The sequence below is a fragment of the Cutaneotrichosporon oleaginosum genome (genome assembly GCF_008065305.1).
Source record: "Cutaneotrichosporon oleaginosum strain ATCC 20508 chromosome Unknown ATCC20508_contig08, whole genome shotgun sequence".
Classification (NCBI taxonomy): domain Eukaryota; kingdom Fungi; phylum Basidiomycota; class Tremellomycetes; order Trichosporonales; family Trichosporonaceae; genus Cutaneotrichosporon; species Cutaneotrichosporon oleaginosum.
Window position 1 is genome coordinate 16,735 of NW_027072177.1, and position 15,522 is coordinate 32,256.

At 60.6% G+C, this 15,522-nt stretch overlaps 5 protein-coding genes across 5 annotated transcripts; 2 read left to right on the plus strand and 3 right to left on the minus strand.

Annotated features, from left to right (window-relative positions):
• Positions 1-487: 487 nt before the first annotated feature.
• On the plus strand, positions 488-3,517 carry COLE_07603 (uncharacterized protein; the record flags this gene model as incomplete). The annotated part of the gene is made up of 14 exons (XM_018424856.1): positions 488-530; positions 661-836; positions 872-1,003; positions 1,047-1,190; positions 1,243-1,383; positions 1,420-1,551; positions 1,588-1,710; positions 1,748-1,808; positions 2,512-2,705; positions 2,737-2,868; positions 2,903-3,124; positions 3,186-3,221; positions 3,307-3,441; positions 3,476-3,517. 14 exons carry the CDS (start codon positions 488-490, stop codon positions 3,515-3,517), a joined length of 1,713 nt encoding a protein of 570 aa, XP_018277071.1.
• A 231-nt stretch (positions 3,518-3,748) lies between these two features.
• On the minus strand, positions 3,749-5,748 carry COLE_07604 (uncharacterized protein; the record flags this gene model as incomplete). Its single annotated transcript, XM_018419558.2, has 3 exons — positions 3,749-4,862; positions 5,000-5,171; positions 5,205-5,748. The coding sequence occupies 3 exons, from the start codon at positions 5,746-5,748 to the stop codon at positions 3,749-3,751; spliced, it is 1,830 nt and encodes a 609-aa protein (XP_018277072.1).
• A 380-nt stretch (positions 5,749-6,128) lies between these two features.
• COLE_07605 (uncharacterized protein) lies at positions 6,129-6,846 on the minus strand (the record flags this gene model as incomplete). Its single annotated transcript, XM_018423809.2, has 2 exons — positions 6,129-6,504; positions 6,614-6,846. 2 exons carry the CDS (start codon positions 6,844-6,846, stop codon positions 6,129-6,131), a joined length of 609 nt encoding a protein of 202 aa, XP_018277073.1.
• Positions 6,847-7,386: 540 nt separating this feature from the next.
• On the plus strand, positions 7,387-10,036 carry COLE_07606 (uncharacterized protein; the record flags this gene model as incomplete). The annotated part of the gene is made up of 7 exons (XM_018426063.2): positions 7,387-7,417; positions 7,475-7,537; positions 7,624-7,926; positions 8,000-8,137; positions 8,171-8,248; positions 8,339-8,836; positions 8,868-10,036. 7 exons carry the CDS (start codon positions 7,387-7,389, stop codon positions 10,034-10,036), a joined length of 2,280 nt encoding a protein of 759 aa, XP_018277074.1.
• Positions 10,037-10,085: 49 nt separating this feature from the next.
• Positions 10,086-11,464, minus strand: COLE_07607 (uncharacterized protein; the record flags this gene model as incomplete). Its single annotated transcript, XM_018423810.2, has 4 exons — positions 10,086-10,157; positions 10,203-10,307; positions 10,344-10,434; positions 10,473-11,464. The coding sequence occupies 4 exons, from the start codon at positions 11,462-11,464 to the stop codon at positions 10,086-10,088; spliced, it is 1,260 nt and encodes a 419-aa protein (XP_018277075.1).
• Between the last annotated feature and the right edge of the window lie 4,058 nt (positions 11,465-15,522).

Genomic DNA, 15,522 nt, shown 5'->3' on the forward strand with positions numbered 1-15,522 from the left:
GAGATGTGATTAAATAACGTTTGGCAGGGCAGGCTTGTTACAGCCCAGGCGGAATGTTCACCGGAATCTGATGTTTAGGTTATTCCATCTAGGTCCTGTGACCGACTGCACAGTTTGCTTGTTCTCGGCATCCAGCTGGAGCCGTTGCTTAGCGATGAGTGCCCCTGCAGGATGGCCTCGCCGAAAGGTCTAGATTGCCCGTCAGAGAGGGTCGCGCGAAGTCATGTGTTTGAAGTTTATGACGTTATGGAGCCCTCTGACTATCGATCGGGCTCTAACCAGCTTTCGACAAGCAGCGGTGGCCCAAGCCCGTCGAACATTTCGAACCCCCACTTGTAAGCGCGATTCAACGGGATACGCCTCGATTGTTTGTCGATTGATAGCCATCGACCTCACATATAAGTTGACACTTATAGACCGACATACACCTTTCACTTGCCGCCCCTCTCGCCCCCCCTTTCTTTATCTTCGACTTGACCAAATCGACATGACTTCGAAGCTTATCGTACTACTGGCTACATTCCTCCTAGGTGAGCCGTAGTCCTCCATGTTTAACACCCTCAGCCACGTCAACAGGCAATGCAAAATGCGTCCCGCGCGCTGCTTGTGGTGCGAACCGGACACGTTGCACCAAAAGCAATGGCAACTAAGTCTGCGCAGACCTGCAGACCGAGAACGCCCACTGTGGCAGTTGTGACAACCGTTGTGACGGCTACGTAACGCAGTGCCAGGGCGGCAAGTGCATTTGCATCTCTTCGGGCGTGGAAGTGTGCACAGGCTACGGCTGTCCGAATCTGAACACGCACGCTGAACACTGTGGAGCGTGCTTCAGCGCGGTGGGTCACCCGTGCACATTCAGACTGACCGAGAGTGTGGAGAGAACCAGGAGTGCCGCGACAGGCAGTGCCTCGATTGCCCAACGGGCACGAAGCGATGCTGGCCTGATGGTGGCTGCACCGACATCCTAAACAACACCTCTGCCTGCGGTGGCTGTGGCGTCTATGTAAGAAGCCATTCACGACGCGAACGTAGCAGGCTAACAGCAGTGCCCCTACCAGTCTTGGTGCACAGAGGGTGAATGTGTCTGTTCTGGCGGCAGGACGGTCTGTCGAGAAGTGAATGGCAGCCCGTTCGGCGAATGCCGCGACCTGCCGAATGATCCTCGAAACTGTGGCGCCTGCGGGAACGTGGTCAGTGCAGATATCACCGAAGCCATTGGGGTTCCAGGCTCGCTGACAGAAGTGCCCAGATGGGGGAACCTGCGTGTCCGGACAGTGTCAGAGTTGTCCATCTGGATGGAAAGCCTGCAGTGCCTCTGGGCCCATCTCGCCCTGTGTCGACCTAATGAACGACAATCAGCACTGCGGCGATTGCAACCAGCGGGTGAGGTCAGGTCTGTGCAACGTGGACTCATTTCAGTGCTACAGTGGTACCCCATGCGTAAACGGGGAATGCTCTTGCCCTCCCGGGCTGACATCATGCCTGTCAACAGTAGGCGATTGCTACAATCTGAGCATCACCGCTTGGCATTGCGGTGCCTGCGGCAACGATGTAAGAGACCAATTGGGTAGTCTTTGCTTACAGCAGTGTGGCGAGGGCTTCTGTGAGAATGGCGTGTGTGGCCCTTGCGACCCCGGGCAGCTGCTCTGCGAAGGACAATGCCGCAATATCGCGACGGATAACAAACATTGCGGGTCTTGCTGGAATGGCGTACGTGGTGCTGAACGGCTCCTAAAGCTCACCCCAGTGCGACGGCGATGGACAGTACTGTCTTGATGGCCAGTGCGCCGACTCAGTGTGCCCTGAGGGTCAGCAATGGTGTGGCAACGTCGAGACTGGCGGCTGCACGTCCACTAAGACCGATCCGAATAACTGTGGCGGATGCGGCGAGGGTGTCAGTGCCTCCATCCCCCATATCGGGTTCAACTAACGACAGTGCCTCGTTGGCGCCTGTTCCGACGGCAAATGCGTGGATGATCTATAGGCGGAAGAGAGATAGATTTAGGCCGGAAAGGCAGCCATATTGTGAACACAAACTGAAACCTAGGCAGTTGACATGGATAATGCTGTTCCTGCTTGAGCAATCAATGCCTGTTTGATGGAATTACCGGTATTGCTGAATCTTACTGAATCTTATGCTTACCCGCGGCATGCGCTCAATCCCGATGACGCACAGGCTTCTCGCTGCAATCCTACTAGCCTGGTAGCACTCCGCTTCCCGTCCCGACATGGCATGCGGATCATCATGTACTTGAATGTACATTGACGACGTCGCGTAGGCAACGGGCCTTCACTACATCTGATCTCATAGCTTGTTCATTCTTACCCTCTTTCACGCCCATCTACTGTAACTTCTTCTACGCCTGCTTCACTCACATCTCACCTCTCATCAATGGTTGTCACCTCGATTTGGGCGATTGCTGCTCTAGGTGCGCCCTTGCGTCCCACCTGCCAACTTCGTCGCCACAACCACATCCCATCCTGCCGCCAAGTCACGCCTGCTGATAGCAGTGGCCGGGGCGTCAGGCGCCGTCCTCGGGTCACGGCAGAGCTGCGGCCGCCAGTGCGGTCTCTTCGACAAGAACCAGTATTGCGACAATGGCGTATGCTTGTGCCGCGACACCGGCCGGCCGACATGTACGAGCGGCACAGCGTGCCCCGACTTCCAGACCAACTCGTGGAACTGTGGCGGCTGCGGCATTTTCGTGCGTCGTTTGCATCAAGCACTGACCGAAGTGCGAGTACGGCACCGAGTGCGTGGGCGCAATGTGCCTAGCTTGCCCACCCGAGCGACCGAACTCATGCCCCAATGATGCGTGTGTCAACTTCTTGAATGACACGAGGAACTGCGGCGAGTGTGCCCGTAGCGTACGTCAAGTAGCGACAGCGCTGACGACTTCAGTGCCCGTCCAGCGCAGAGTGCATTGACGGCGCCTGCGTCTGCCAGGGCGCCAACACTGTCTTGTGCGGCGACAAGCGGGCGCCGTGGTGTGCAGACATTATGAACAGCCCATTCTCATGCGGCGGCTGCAACAAGCTCGTAAGTGTCCCGCCGGCACCCGTGCCGTTCGTCCGACCAGAGGTAACTTCAGTGCGACGAGAACTCACAGTGCGTCAACGGCAGGTGTGTCGCCTGCTCCTCCGGCTTTAAGCGATGCGGAGTGAGCGAATGCAAGAACGTCCAGAACGATAATGAGAACTGCGGGAGTTGTTACACCAAGGTGGGTGCGCGTGCGCTACCAAGGTTTCCAGCTGTCATCCTGTCAGCTTGAAACAGATTGGGGATGGGCAGCAGGCTCACCACAGTGCGAGCCTGGCTCGAACTGCCTCAAAGGCACCTGCGAGGCCAACCAGGGCTGCGGGCCAGGCCAGACGAAGTGTGACGGCTCGTGCAGGAACACGGCCAACGACAACAACCACTGCGGGGGATGTGGTGTCAAGGTGAGACGAGGAAAGTGCAGCGGGTTGACTTTAGTGTGCGCGTGGCAAGAACTGCTCAGATGGAAAGTGCAGCTGAGGGTTGAGCTATGCTGGAAGAGGTCAGTTGGACCTACGATCAGTGTCAAATGGCTGCCTTTGTCTGAACAACAGTGATGAATCTGCTCCCGGGGGCAAGACAGTTACTGTGCTGTTGCGAGACGGAGTCCGGCAATGAGTAGCTAGCACAGGGCATTCACGGGAGCATGTAGCCGCGTGGAGGATAACATGTCATCTCTAGAACCCCCCGATCAGCAGTACGACCTACCATCTACTTCCCCTCTTCATCGAGATTCACCACCCTCCGCTTCGCGCGCTTCTTCTTCGCCTTGCGCACCGGCGTCCGCGTGAACGGATCTTCGGGCGGGGGCGATTTCGTCGGCGATCCACCCGGTGATGGGGTCGACAGCGCCTCGCGGTCGCCCAGCATTTGCGGTTTCGTCGGGGACCCTATTGGCGAGCGGGCGCCAGCACGCGCAGGCGACGGCGGTGCCAACCCGCCGGCGACGCCCGCAGTTTTCGTCTTGACGTCGAGGGCGGGTCTAGGCGAGTTGGGTGCCGTGTTTGCTGCGCTGGCCGGTGCGGTGGGTGGAGCACTGGAAGCTGGCCCCGTACGTGGTCGCCGCTTTCCGCGAGCCGCAAGCGCCGCATCCACCCGTCTGCCCTCTGCCCACGTCAACGGTGTACCATCCAGTACAACCTCGCGCCCTTCCCCTGCGAAGAACGCCGATGCCTCGACCCTCCAGTCACTATCGGGACTTGCGAAGGGATTGGCTGCGGCCCACACCCCTTCAATGTGCGGCAGCACCGCCAGGCGCCCTACCTCCCCAGCTTCGGGAAGCTCGTTGGCACGAATGTCGACGCGCTTCAGACCAAGAACACGCTCGAGACCAACAAGGCAGTCAATGCGGTTGTGTGCGAGATTAAGCGTGGTCACGTTACCGAGCGACTGGGGTGCGTTGCGCAAGCTCGTGATAACGTTGTATGAAAGGTTGAGCGACAGGAGATTGTGCAGGCTCGACAGATCTGGGATTGCGTTCAGAAGATTGCCCGAGAGGTCGAGATGGGTGACGGACGTAAGGGGAAGTGTGGGAAGCGAGAGGAGGCCGGCGTGATGAATACTCAAGTGTCGTAGATTGGGGAAGCGTGGTGTTTGCGGTTCCGGCGATCGTTCCAACAAGCTGTCCGGCTCGCTCATCGGTGACTCGACAGGCGTGTCTACGCCGCGCACAGCAAGGCCGTTGCCGCCGAGCTGCTGTGGCACATCGACGAGTAATTCGACAATCCAGTCATCTGCATCCTCGAGGTCGTGCACTGTGAGGCTGTGCAAGAGCGCGTTGGGTGGGATGAGTAGCCCGCGCGGATCGAAGCTGTCGAGCTCGAGACTGAAGTCAGCTAAGTCCGACTTCCTTGCTTTGCTAGCGCCGTGCAAGCAAGTCTCTTGAGAGTCTCTGCGTCCCCAGTGCTTCCGTCGGTGCGTCCGCTCGTAGGTACTGGTCGTTCCCATCACAGCTGCACTCACATCTGAAGATTCCGCATGACATCCAAGGGCACTCGCACGTCCACGCCACCGACCAGAGTGTATCCGCCCGCTTCAAGCAGCTCGGCCACGGGCGGATCGGTATTGAACGGCGGGTGGATGAGCAGGCCAGGGAGAGCGTTGAAGACGGTGTACAGCTCGAGGAGAAGCTTGTCTAGCATCAGCAGCAACTCCACCATCAACCTACCCTCATCAACCTCTTGAGGCCTCCACCAGCCACTAGGGACGCGGCTGCTTACGCTGCGGATGCTCCCCACCCAACTACGCACGCTCTCAACATCGCCGTCGCCGTATCGCCCATCTCGCGGTCCCCGCACAGAACCCGCGATCCCTTCTGGCACCGGGACATCCGTCCTGCCTACATGCGGCAGCGACTGGGAGACGCTCTGCCATCGCAGCAGCAAATAGAGAAGCTTGTCGGGGGGGAGCCGCAGCAGAACCGGCTTGGTGTGCCGCTGTTGTGGGGGTGCGGGGGCGCCGAAGCCGAGTGTGAGGGGCACCTTGAGCGATCGGCTGAGTGGCGCGCTGTTCGGGTCGAGGCCGAGTGTTAGAAGAGTGTAGGATTGCTGCAACCATGTCGCGTCCTGGTTCTTGTGTCTCAAGGGGGGCGCGAGTCGGGCGAGGTTGGCCGAGAGATACTTGTGGAGCTTGACGAGGTAGTCGCGCCCGCTAATTGGTGGGGAGGAGTTGGGCTGCGGAGGGCGGCCGAGGCCTAGTGTTGGGAAGGACATGCTGTGAGGGCGGGGAGATGGAAAGAGGGGTGGAGAGCGGGTAGAGAGATGAAGAGAGATGAAGAGATGAGGGTTATGTTATTGCAGAGCCGAAGCAGATGACGACTGGGAGAGGAGAGACATCCACGTGGATCGGCGTGCCTGAGGCAAGGGGTTGTGGGGAATCGTTGAATTGCCACCCAACTCTCATTCCAACTCTGTCACACAAAAACAACAATTCATCTCGACAGCTAGCTCAATCGCTGTGACTGTTCAACCTCACACTCAGCTCGTGACGTGTGCGTAGGCATTTCAAAGCTGGCATGAGACTCCGTCGCACGGTCGGATGCAAAGCATTCACAATGAATGAGGACCAATTGATCGGTGGGCGAGTTGGAACGCTAAATCGAATATGACGGGGCTTCCAGGCGCGTCAGAGATCCGACAATGGCATCGATCGACGAGTCATGGGAGGTGTCACGAAGCGCCAACTGCACTCGGCTACCCAGTGGGAAATAGAACTGCCCGAGGAGTTGCGGAAGATCGATGTGAGGAAGGCTGCTGGCGGAGAGGCGCACCGCTGAGTCCTTGGTCCTCCAGAACCATTCCATCGCCTGCGCGACTGGCGTGCATACAAGCTGAAAGGATGGAAGACTCCGCACCGCGCTCGCCAGCTCGTAGGCGATGCGGATATACTCGAGGACGGTCTGGCGCCAGGCGGCGGGGTTGGGATGGTTGCGCCGCCATGAACAGGAGTAGGATCGAGCGGAGGCATTTCTGGGTAAAGAGTCAATAAGAGGGACGAGGGATAACAAGAAGCGTGAAGGGATTGGGGTGTGGTAGAGGGGTATGGGGGGGGTTGGAATCCATAGGAAGAGACACTTACATCTCGATAACCTTGTCCAGTATGACGAGGACGATGCAGCGCGAGTCAACATTGCCCCAGCGTCCAGTGCGAGCGGCAGCGACCCAAGCGCGTGTTGCGCGGCGAGCACCGGCTGCAATGGCCGCGTCTGTGTTTTTCCCGGGGTGGCGCGTTTTGCGGTGCCGGGCGATCGTGTAGTCGCTGCGAGGAAAGCTGCGCAGGGTGTGAGGGAGGTCCTCGACTCTCATCAGCATGGTCGTCAAGATGTCGAGGATGGATGGGAGGATGGGGAGGGATGAGATGGATAGGGTAGGAGGGGCGTGGATGCTGTTGAGTCGAAGTATCAGTGAGAAGAGCAGAAGGATACACGATCGAGCAAAACAAGACGCCTCGTTGTGGCTCAAATACTGTGTAGAGGTCGTGAGACAGTGTGATTCACGTGACGTGTGTGGCAAACGCATCTTCCGTCAACCTCCATTGTTCACGGTCATAGTGATCCACCATTTCAGCCTTGAGGCCTTACTTCTCACACGAGCCTTTGTCCTCTTCGACGGCGCTCCTCGATCTTCGCCCCTCTTAGTTGACCATGCATACAAACTAATCACTGACACTGCCCTCTGATCACTAGCACAGCCGGTGCTGACAATGGTCGCTCAGCTGTAGTGTGTCGTGTCCATCACGCCTCGTGCTTCGCTTCATATGGAATAAAAGCAGGATGAGCCCCCTCTGACGCACACGGTGTGACATTCACTCCCCAATTACTCTCGTTCTCGCCTACTCATTTACCATACGCTATGCGATTCTACCTCGCTCTTGCTTTTATCAGTGAGCACCATGAGATCACTCCCATAACCAATTGCCTCGCCATGAAGCTCACCCTAGCCACCGTTTCCGCCAAAGTCTGCGCACCTGAAGGCTGCCTTCCAGGCATCTCCAATTCTCAGCGTAAGTCTCATGCGTAGAGGCGACTAGGTCGTCCCCACGCGACACCACTTGGCCACACACATGTATCTGGATTTCTCTAACACCAGTTCTCGCCGGCGACGGCACAACATTCCTCACACCGGGTGTCCACCGTCTTGCTCTCGACCCCGTCCCGCTGGTGAACCAGACCATCCTGACGACTTCAGACAGTGTGACGGTCTTCGCACCGTCCCAACCTCTCACTTTCCCACGGCTTTTTTACGCTGGTATACCGGGTGCGGACGCGTGGGAAAGCCTCTACCTCCCACCTGGGTGGTATGCGTCGATAGGGAAGTATGCGCTCTGGGGCGCCGTGCCGGACCGCGCCGCGCTGGTCGCTGGCGACTACGACATTGATGGGTTTGGCAACGGTGAGGGACTAAAGGGGCCGATCACTCTGAAGCCATCACCAAGATCAAAAGCGCGAACGGCGGCTGACCACAGCTCTATGCTTCCCGCCGTGCTCTCACGGCACATGCGTCTCCACAACAGACGACGGTGCCAGATGTGTCTGCGACTCCGGGTGGAGTGGCGCTGCCTGTGACGATTGCACCGAGAACCACCATGGACCTACTTGCCAACGTACGGCTGTGTAGCTGAAATCACTGACCCCAGCCTGCCGTGACAACTGCACACGCTGCGACGACGGTCTGGGTGGATCGGGATACTGTCGCGGTTCGGTAGGGCCGGAAGGTGAGTAATTCAGCTCGACACCTCCTCATCCTGAACGAGAGAGTTGGATCAGTATGACGCCGCGCTGAAGTATTACCCCGTTGACACCAGCATGCAATTGCGCTCACGGCTCATGTGACCCAGATGGCAAGTGCACCTGTGCAGCCGGGTGGCACACTATCCCATCTGAGAGTATACAATGCAACACTTGCGCTCCAGGCTTCTACCTCACCACAGAGGGCGACTGTGCCGCCTGCCCAGCGGGCTGCACAGCCTGTGCGCTCTCCAGCACGGCCTCGGAGGCAGAATGCACGTCCTGCGCACCGAACATGAACCTGAGCTCCGCCGTTCCCGCACGATGCGAAGCCCTCTCCCCCTGCGCCGCACGAGAGTACTACGACCTCTCCACCGGCTCCTGCCTCCCCTGCTCGGAGATCTGCGAGTCATGTACCGGCCCAACCTTCAACGAATGCACGACGTGCGCGCTACCCCGAGCAATGCTGCGCGGCCGATGCGAATACATGGCCGCCACGACCGGCGTGTGCGACAGCAGCCTCACATCACTTGACGGCACGTTTGTGCGGTCCGCCGAAAAGGGGGTTTGCGACTGTAAGCGCTGCCGCGACGCTGCTGACACAAGCCTGCCCCACCTCATGCAAGAGCTGCCACTTACCCGAGTGGAATGTCGCCGAGCCGTGGAGCCGCATCGCATGCACGGCGTGTCACGACGGGTTCGTTCTCCAAGATAACCGGTGTCTGAGCGAGTGCTCACCGGGCACGTTCTGGTCCTCGACAGCCAACGGCACGGCGTGCCAGCCCTGTGACGCCAGTTGCGCCGCCTGCATCGGCACCGCAACGCACTGCACATCCTGCCCCTCCGGCGCGGCGTGGAACGGCACCTGCGTCGCCGCGTGCCCAGAGGCCACGCTGCTTGTCAACGGCACCTGCCTCGCGTGCCACCCGGACTGTGCGACGTGCACATCCCCCGCCGCCAACAGCTGCCTCACATGCCCGCCACACCGCCCCGTCCTCGCAACCGGCCGCTGCGTGCCCTTCTGTGCTGCCGGCACCGTTGTCGACTCGGACGCGGGCACCTGCCGCCCCTGCGCGGCGCACTGTACATCGTGCCTCCCCGAAAGCTGCACGGCATGCGCGGACGGCTTCGTCCTGGCCGGAGGCGAGTGCTCGCGCGCTACATGCGACGGGCCGTATGCCCCAGACCTCGGTGTATGCCTCTCCGCCCTCGTCGCCTCTACGACGGAGCGCAAAAGTCGGGCCTGGGCTGCGGGCGTCGGCGCCGGCGTAGGCGTGACCGGCGCCCTTGCCCTCGCTGTCGCACTCTATATCCGTCGCGAGCGCCGCCGTACGCGCGCCGCAACGGCCGCATTCGCGCGCCAGATGGACGAGCAGGGTGTGCGGGCCCGCCTCGCCCGCTTGTTCGGGTACAATGCCCCGCGCGGCGCGCGCTTGCGTGAGCTCGTCCTCCGTCCGCGCGCGGCGCGGCCGCGCGAGCAGGATCAGACCCCACGCGCAAAGATCTCAGTCTTGCACGAGCAGTGGATGTCCCCGCCCCCGCCGTATGCGCCGCCGACGCGCCCCGCGTCCCCAGACTTTGTCGACATCCCCCTCGAGCCGCTCAGCCTCCCACCCCCGCCCCGCGCGTCGCCCGGCCGCATCCGCATCCCCGACCTCAACTCCACCGTACGCGCTGGCTTTGCCGATGCCGTGCCTCTCTCGCCCGAGGCAGTCCGGGAGCTGGGCGAGCTGTGGCCCCACCTCGGGCGGCGATACAGCCACAGCAATGTGTAGAACGGATTAGCACATGTCGCATTATGAAGTTACAGGAAACAATGTGCAGTCACTCTGCACCCACGTCTTCAGCCCACTCGAGCATGGCTGTTGAAGGGAAGCCTTCGAAGAGAGCGTTGGTCTGGGAAGGGTCAATAAAGTGTACAAGTAGTGAACCCGGACATACCTTGCCCAACTCGAGCACCGCGTCGGACACGCCGTTGTCCAGGGATGCGAGTTGATCGCGTTTCGCGTGCACGCGCTTCAGGCGTTCGCCGCACTCCTTTGTGAGCTGCTGTCAGCTATCCGTTTCCACAAGGGTACTCACCGAGAGGTATTCCTCGCGCAGCATGCGCCACGACTCATCGTATACGCCGAGGTTGCACGCCGTACTCAGCACCTGTGGCGTGAGGTCAGGTCTGAAGTTAGCTCGTTCGCTCCACCAAGTGCAACTCACCTCCAGGCGTCTGGTCGAGACTCGCCCGGGTGCTCCTCGTTCCATCTCAATCCGTCGTCGACAGTGTCGGCAAAGCGCTGAAGCTTGTGGCGCATGCGGTACTCCTCAAACAGAGAATAGGCACCGTCCATAGCCTCCCCGCGCACTTGCTCAAGCATGCTCTCCCACGCCGAGCGCAGACCATCGGGAGTCTCAGCCGCAATGAGGGGGTAGCACTGGGCCATATCGTCAAGCTTGAGGCGCCCGATGCCTTGCCCCAACGTCTGGATACGCAGAGGGCGGACTAGAGCTTCATAGTAGCGGCCGTACCGGGTCTCGTCGCCATCGTCTATCGGCACTGCGGGGGCGGCGAGAAGTTGCTCGCGTGTCGTGCCCGCTGGTGTTGTTGCGCGCGTGAGCCTGCTGGGTGAGGGCTGATGTTCGATCTCTGAGGGTTTTGGGGTGGAGAAAGCGTTAGGAGGCGGGCGGAGGGTCTCCGGAGAGTCCGTTTCGGGGTTGACGGTCACTCGCCTGGATCGGCGGCGTGGGGTGGTAGGAGCGACATCGGGCTGAGGTTGAGTCTGCGAGGAGGAGGGGCGGGATGTTGGGCGAGTGGACGAGCGAGGAGCTCGCGAGGATGGCTTAGGTTCGGATGAAGCGTGAGGCGCATCTGATTGAGAGGGCTTGGATGCTAATGAGGCCGGCTCGTCGATATCCATGCCTTTCTCGCCTGGCTCCTCTTCAGCGTCAGCGTGTAACCCGCCATCAATCTCCATCTCCTCCAGAGTGTCCCCTTCCGCTAGGGGTTGGAGACCTGGTGGCGGTATGAGCATAGTCGGCTTGGAGGACACGCGTGTAGGGGTGGGGTCTGACTGAGATGAGGGGTATGGTATGCTGGGCGTATCGAGAGTGGGTGGGAGAGGAGTGCCGTCGGGGAAAGCCTGGTAGGGGCCGAACGTGTGAGGGCGTTTTGGAGCGTTGCCCTTTTCTGGGGGAGTGCGTGGGAGAGGCATGGCGAATTGAGGTCAAGCAAATGGGGATGGCGAAGATGATGATGATGGTGACGATTTTGATGACGACGAGAATGTGAACGGTGATGAGCTCGAGGTTGTAAACAACCGGGGAGCATGAGCAACAACAAACAACCCGCTAGTAAAGGGAGGAATGAATAGAGTTGTTGCCCACGTTGAATCCACGTGTATATTTGGTTCCGTGATGTGACCATTATAGGAGCGCGTCAGTGGCGTGACCCTGAAACCCCCTTGCTCTGATGCTCCTGGCGTTGCAATCCACCTTCCCTCCCCTGGTGGTGCTTCCCGTTCAATCATTCATTCATTCATTCATCTCTCTCTCTCTTGCACTCTTCATCATCATCACTCCCACATCAATCATCATCATCCTCCTCGTCGTCGTCCTCATCCTCGTCCTCTCCATCCTCTCTTTCTCACCTCCCACAACTCACAGTTCTCCAGAGCACCCCGGCGTTAGGTATTCACATGCCTCACGTCGCGTGCCGCTCGACCTATCTCAACAGCCCCACTCCCCCCCTCGATCTGTGCGTGACATCTCCCCGCGCATTACCTCTCTCCTCCCCTCCCCTTCCATTCATTCCCATTACTACCACGCCCCCTCATCCTCCCGTTCCCCCTTGCTGACGCTTGCTCGCAGCTGCAGCCGACTACTGTCCAAGTCTTGAACGCGCCTCTTGACATCTTGCCATCACTCTACCACCTCTCCGGACACGTTGGACTGACGCATCATGTACGTATCTCGTGCAGATCTCAACAACGTGTCTCTCCCATTTCATCATACAGACACTGACGTCCAGGTCAGACAGCAGCTCACGCCCGTCCAGTCGCCCCACCTCCCCCTCCTCAGCCCCTCCCCAGCGCCATGTCTCCAACTCGCTCAAGGACCGCATCGCCAAATTCGAGAACTTCGGAGGAGGGTCGAGCGCGCCCGCTCCCGTCCCACGTCCGCTCGGCCAGGGATCCTACTCTCGCGGTGGCCTAGTCGGAAATAGACTCCCCAGCCTCGACCCAAAGACTGCCGGAATCACCGGCGCAGCGGGTCCACGTCGCGTCTCGGAGCGCCGAGACCTTATCGGCAACCGCGTCCCCAGCCTGGGCAATGCCAATGTCGCCGCCGCTCTCGCTCCACGCCACACGGGAGGTAGCGTCGGTAGCGTTCCAGGTAGCGCTACCACCCCTACCACGTCGACCCCGGCCGCCGCGACTACGGCGGCACTGGGGCTCGGCCGCCCCAACCTGCCCAAGAAATATGCAGATGACGAGGCGTCGCAGCCCTCCTCTGAGCGCTCTGTCAGTCCCTCCGGCTCTGCCAAGGGCGATTCCGTCAAAGGCGAGTCGACCACGGGCGGGTCTGGGCCCAGCTCGATCAGCGGCTCGGCCTCCGTGGCTTCCACTTCGGTTGTTTCTGCCCCGGATTCGACTCACTCGGGCTCTGCACCCACTTCGGCAACGTCCTCGCCTGCAACATCACCCGGCGCCCCGATCCCGCCACAGCTTCTCGTCTCCTCATTGCCCACATATGACGATGCTGGCTCGATGACACCACTCTCGACCCGCGCCGAGGCTGGCGAGGACGCACCCTCCGAGTTTTCCATGCCTACCACACCACAAGCAACTAACACCGAGCTCCCTCGCCCCGGATACGACTTGGTTCCCGGGAATCTTGCCCTCGCAGCCGGCCCGCAATCGCAGGCCATGGCCCCGTCTCCCAGCATTTCCTCGTCACTCGTCTCGCAGTACGACCCCAAGTCTGAGGGGGAAGAGAGCGCCAACCTCAAGGACGTTAGCAATGTCAGTACCCCTACCGGGACACCGCGTCAGGCGCACAAAACGCTTGATGACGACGGGTCAATCGCAGGCTCTGTGGCCGGCTCGACACGTGGTTCCACGCGTGGCCCAGATGACCTCGAGGAGAAGGCGACCGCAGCCTCCATCGACAGCGATGACGCAACGCCAGAGCCGGAGGTTACAAAGTCCTCTGCCGGCACCAAGGCGACTGAGCTCGCTCCGCCACACGTACCAGCGGCTGCTGCTGCGGACGAGCCGGAGCCAGAACTGCTGTCGACGGTAGCTGCGACGCCCGTAACTCCGACGCCCATGACTCCCACGCTTATGACCTCTGAAAACGATAGTGGAGCTGCACTCAGCTCTGGGCAGAAGAGCGGCTGTGATACCACCCCGAGGCCAAAGACTGCCACCCAGTCCTCCCCCACCGCAGAAGCGCCCAAGCCTGCGAAACCCCCCGTACAGGCGCCCCTGTCTAAGGAGACGCTTACGAGAGATGAGCAGCCTCCGACCGAGCAGTCGCCCGCGTCTGTGGAGGCATTCAAGACGGAGGAGAAGGGGAAGGGCCCTTCATCCGCTGTTTCCGCTGTCGCCGGAGTCGCTGCATCTCTCGTGCTTCCGGTGGCGGCAGTGGCAACCGTCTTGTCGCAGAACGAATCCGAGCCCTCTCCTTCTGACGCTGCTGGCGACCCTGCTGCTGTTGTTGAGCATGGGCCAACTGCAGTTGCTGCCCAGAGTGCCGTCAAGCAAGGCGCAGAGGTGGATGTGCCCGTTTCGAAAGCAATGGGTGAAGCGACCGCAGCGCCAGCAGCAGCTGACAAGCCTGATGAGGGGATTGCTAAGGGCGACCAGGTTCAGCCTGTGCCGGCGACAGGAGCTGCCATCACACCATCCCTAGGGCCAGCAGCGGCCGTCGCCGAGCCACCTGTCCCCGATGTCGAGGAGCTCGTAGACGCAGTTGAGGCCGAAGGATTCGAGCTGGACCCACCTAAACCCGACAACGTGTCCGATGTGACAACCATTGTTCCTCGTGTCGATTCTGAGGATTCGTCGCCTTTTCCGTCCAGCGGTCTTAGGGACCGCGACGTCACCCCGCTAGGCTCAACACTCAGCAGTCTGAGAATCGACGACACACCGCTTGACCGCGAGGCAACGCCCGTCCCAGACCACCACGACCCGTCGCAGCCGCCGCCCGCACTGGATGACGACAGTGACATTGTGAGCGTCTTGGGTGGGACGATGAGTGAGCGAGGCGATGAGCTTGCCTCAAACCGCTCCTCCATGCCACCTGCTCGAGCTTCATCTGAGCTGGAATTTCGATACGAAGACCTTCACGAGCGGTTTTTTCGCGAGAATCAAGCTAAAGGAGATGCAAGTACCCCTACCGAGAACACTGCCGGCGCGACAGGCGTCGTGGCTCCGGTCGGCACTGAGTACGATGGCTCGAGTGCCGGGAATCAAGAAGCGTCCAAAACCGCTCCGCCGCCCGACCGAGGTGTAACAGCTACTTCAGCTTCCGGGGGAGTTTCAGTCGCTGCCACCACCGCTGGGCATTCTTTTCGTGAAAACATCGGTACGACATCGGCTGCTCGCGTGGATGCGCGCAGCGCAGAGAGTGGTGTCATGAGCTCCCTTCCCTCGGTGCCCACCACCGACCCCAACCGTCGCCCCGTGCAAGTGCACATCGAGCCTTCACCCCACGGCGTCCTGTTTCAGCCGGCGGTGAACGTGCAGGCCCCCTCCCCGCTTGATGCGACATTTGAGAACGGGCAGCGCACGTCTATCTCCAGCTCGTCGTCGGCCGAGACATCGCGCGTTCCTACCCCAGCGCATCCCGCGTTCCCCCGCGCACCGGGCAATGACCTTCCGGACGCCGAGACACCAGCGCGCGGCGCCTCGCCGTCTGGAACGCCGACTCTGGCCTCTGGCGCCGACGGGACAATGCACTCGTTCCCGCCCGTGCCCGACGAAGAGCACCCCTACGTTGAAGTACACGTCGAGCACCACCACGCGCACGCGCACGCACACTCGCACCCCGGCGGCAGCTATTACCACAGAGTGCCGTTCCCACGCAGCGCGTCGGAGCGTGCCGTGCGCACAGTCGCCTTTTCGCCGCCCAAGCGTACATCGTCGCTGCGCGCGCCGCTCACGCCGCCATCTCATGCGCCGTTTGGCGGCCGCATGTCTCCCACGCCCGGAAGCAGCCCGTCGCCCAACCTCAGCGTGGAGAGTTTCGACCGGCCGCCAGGCTCGCG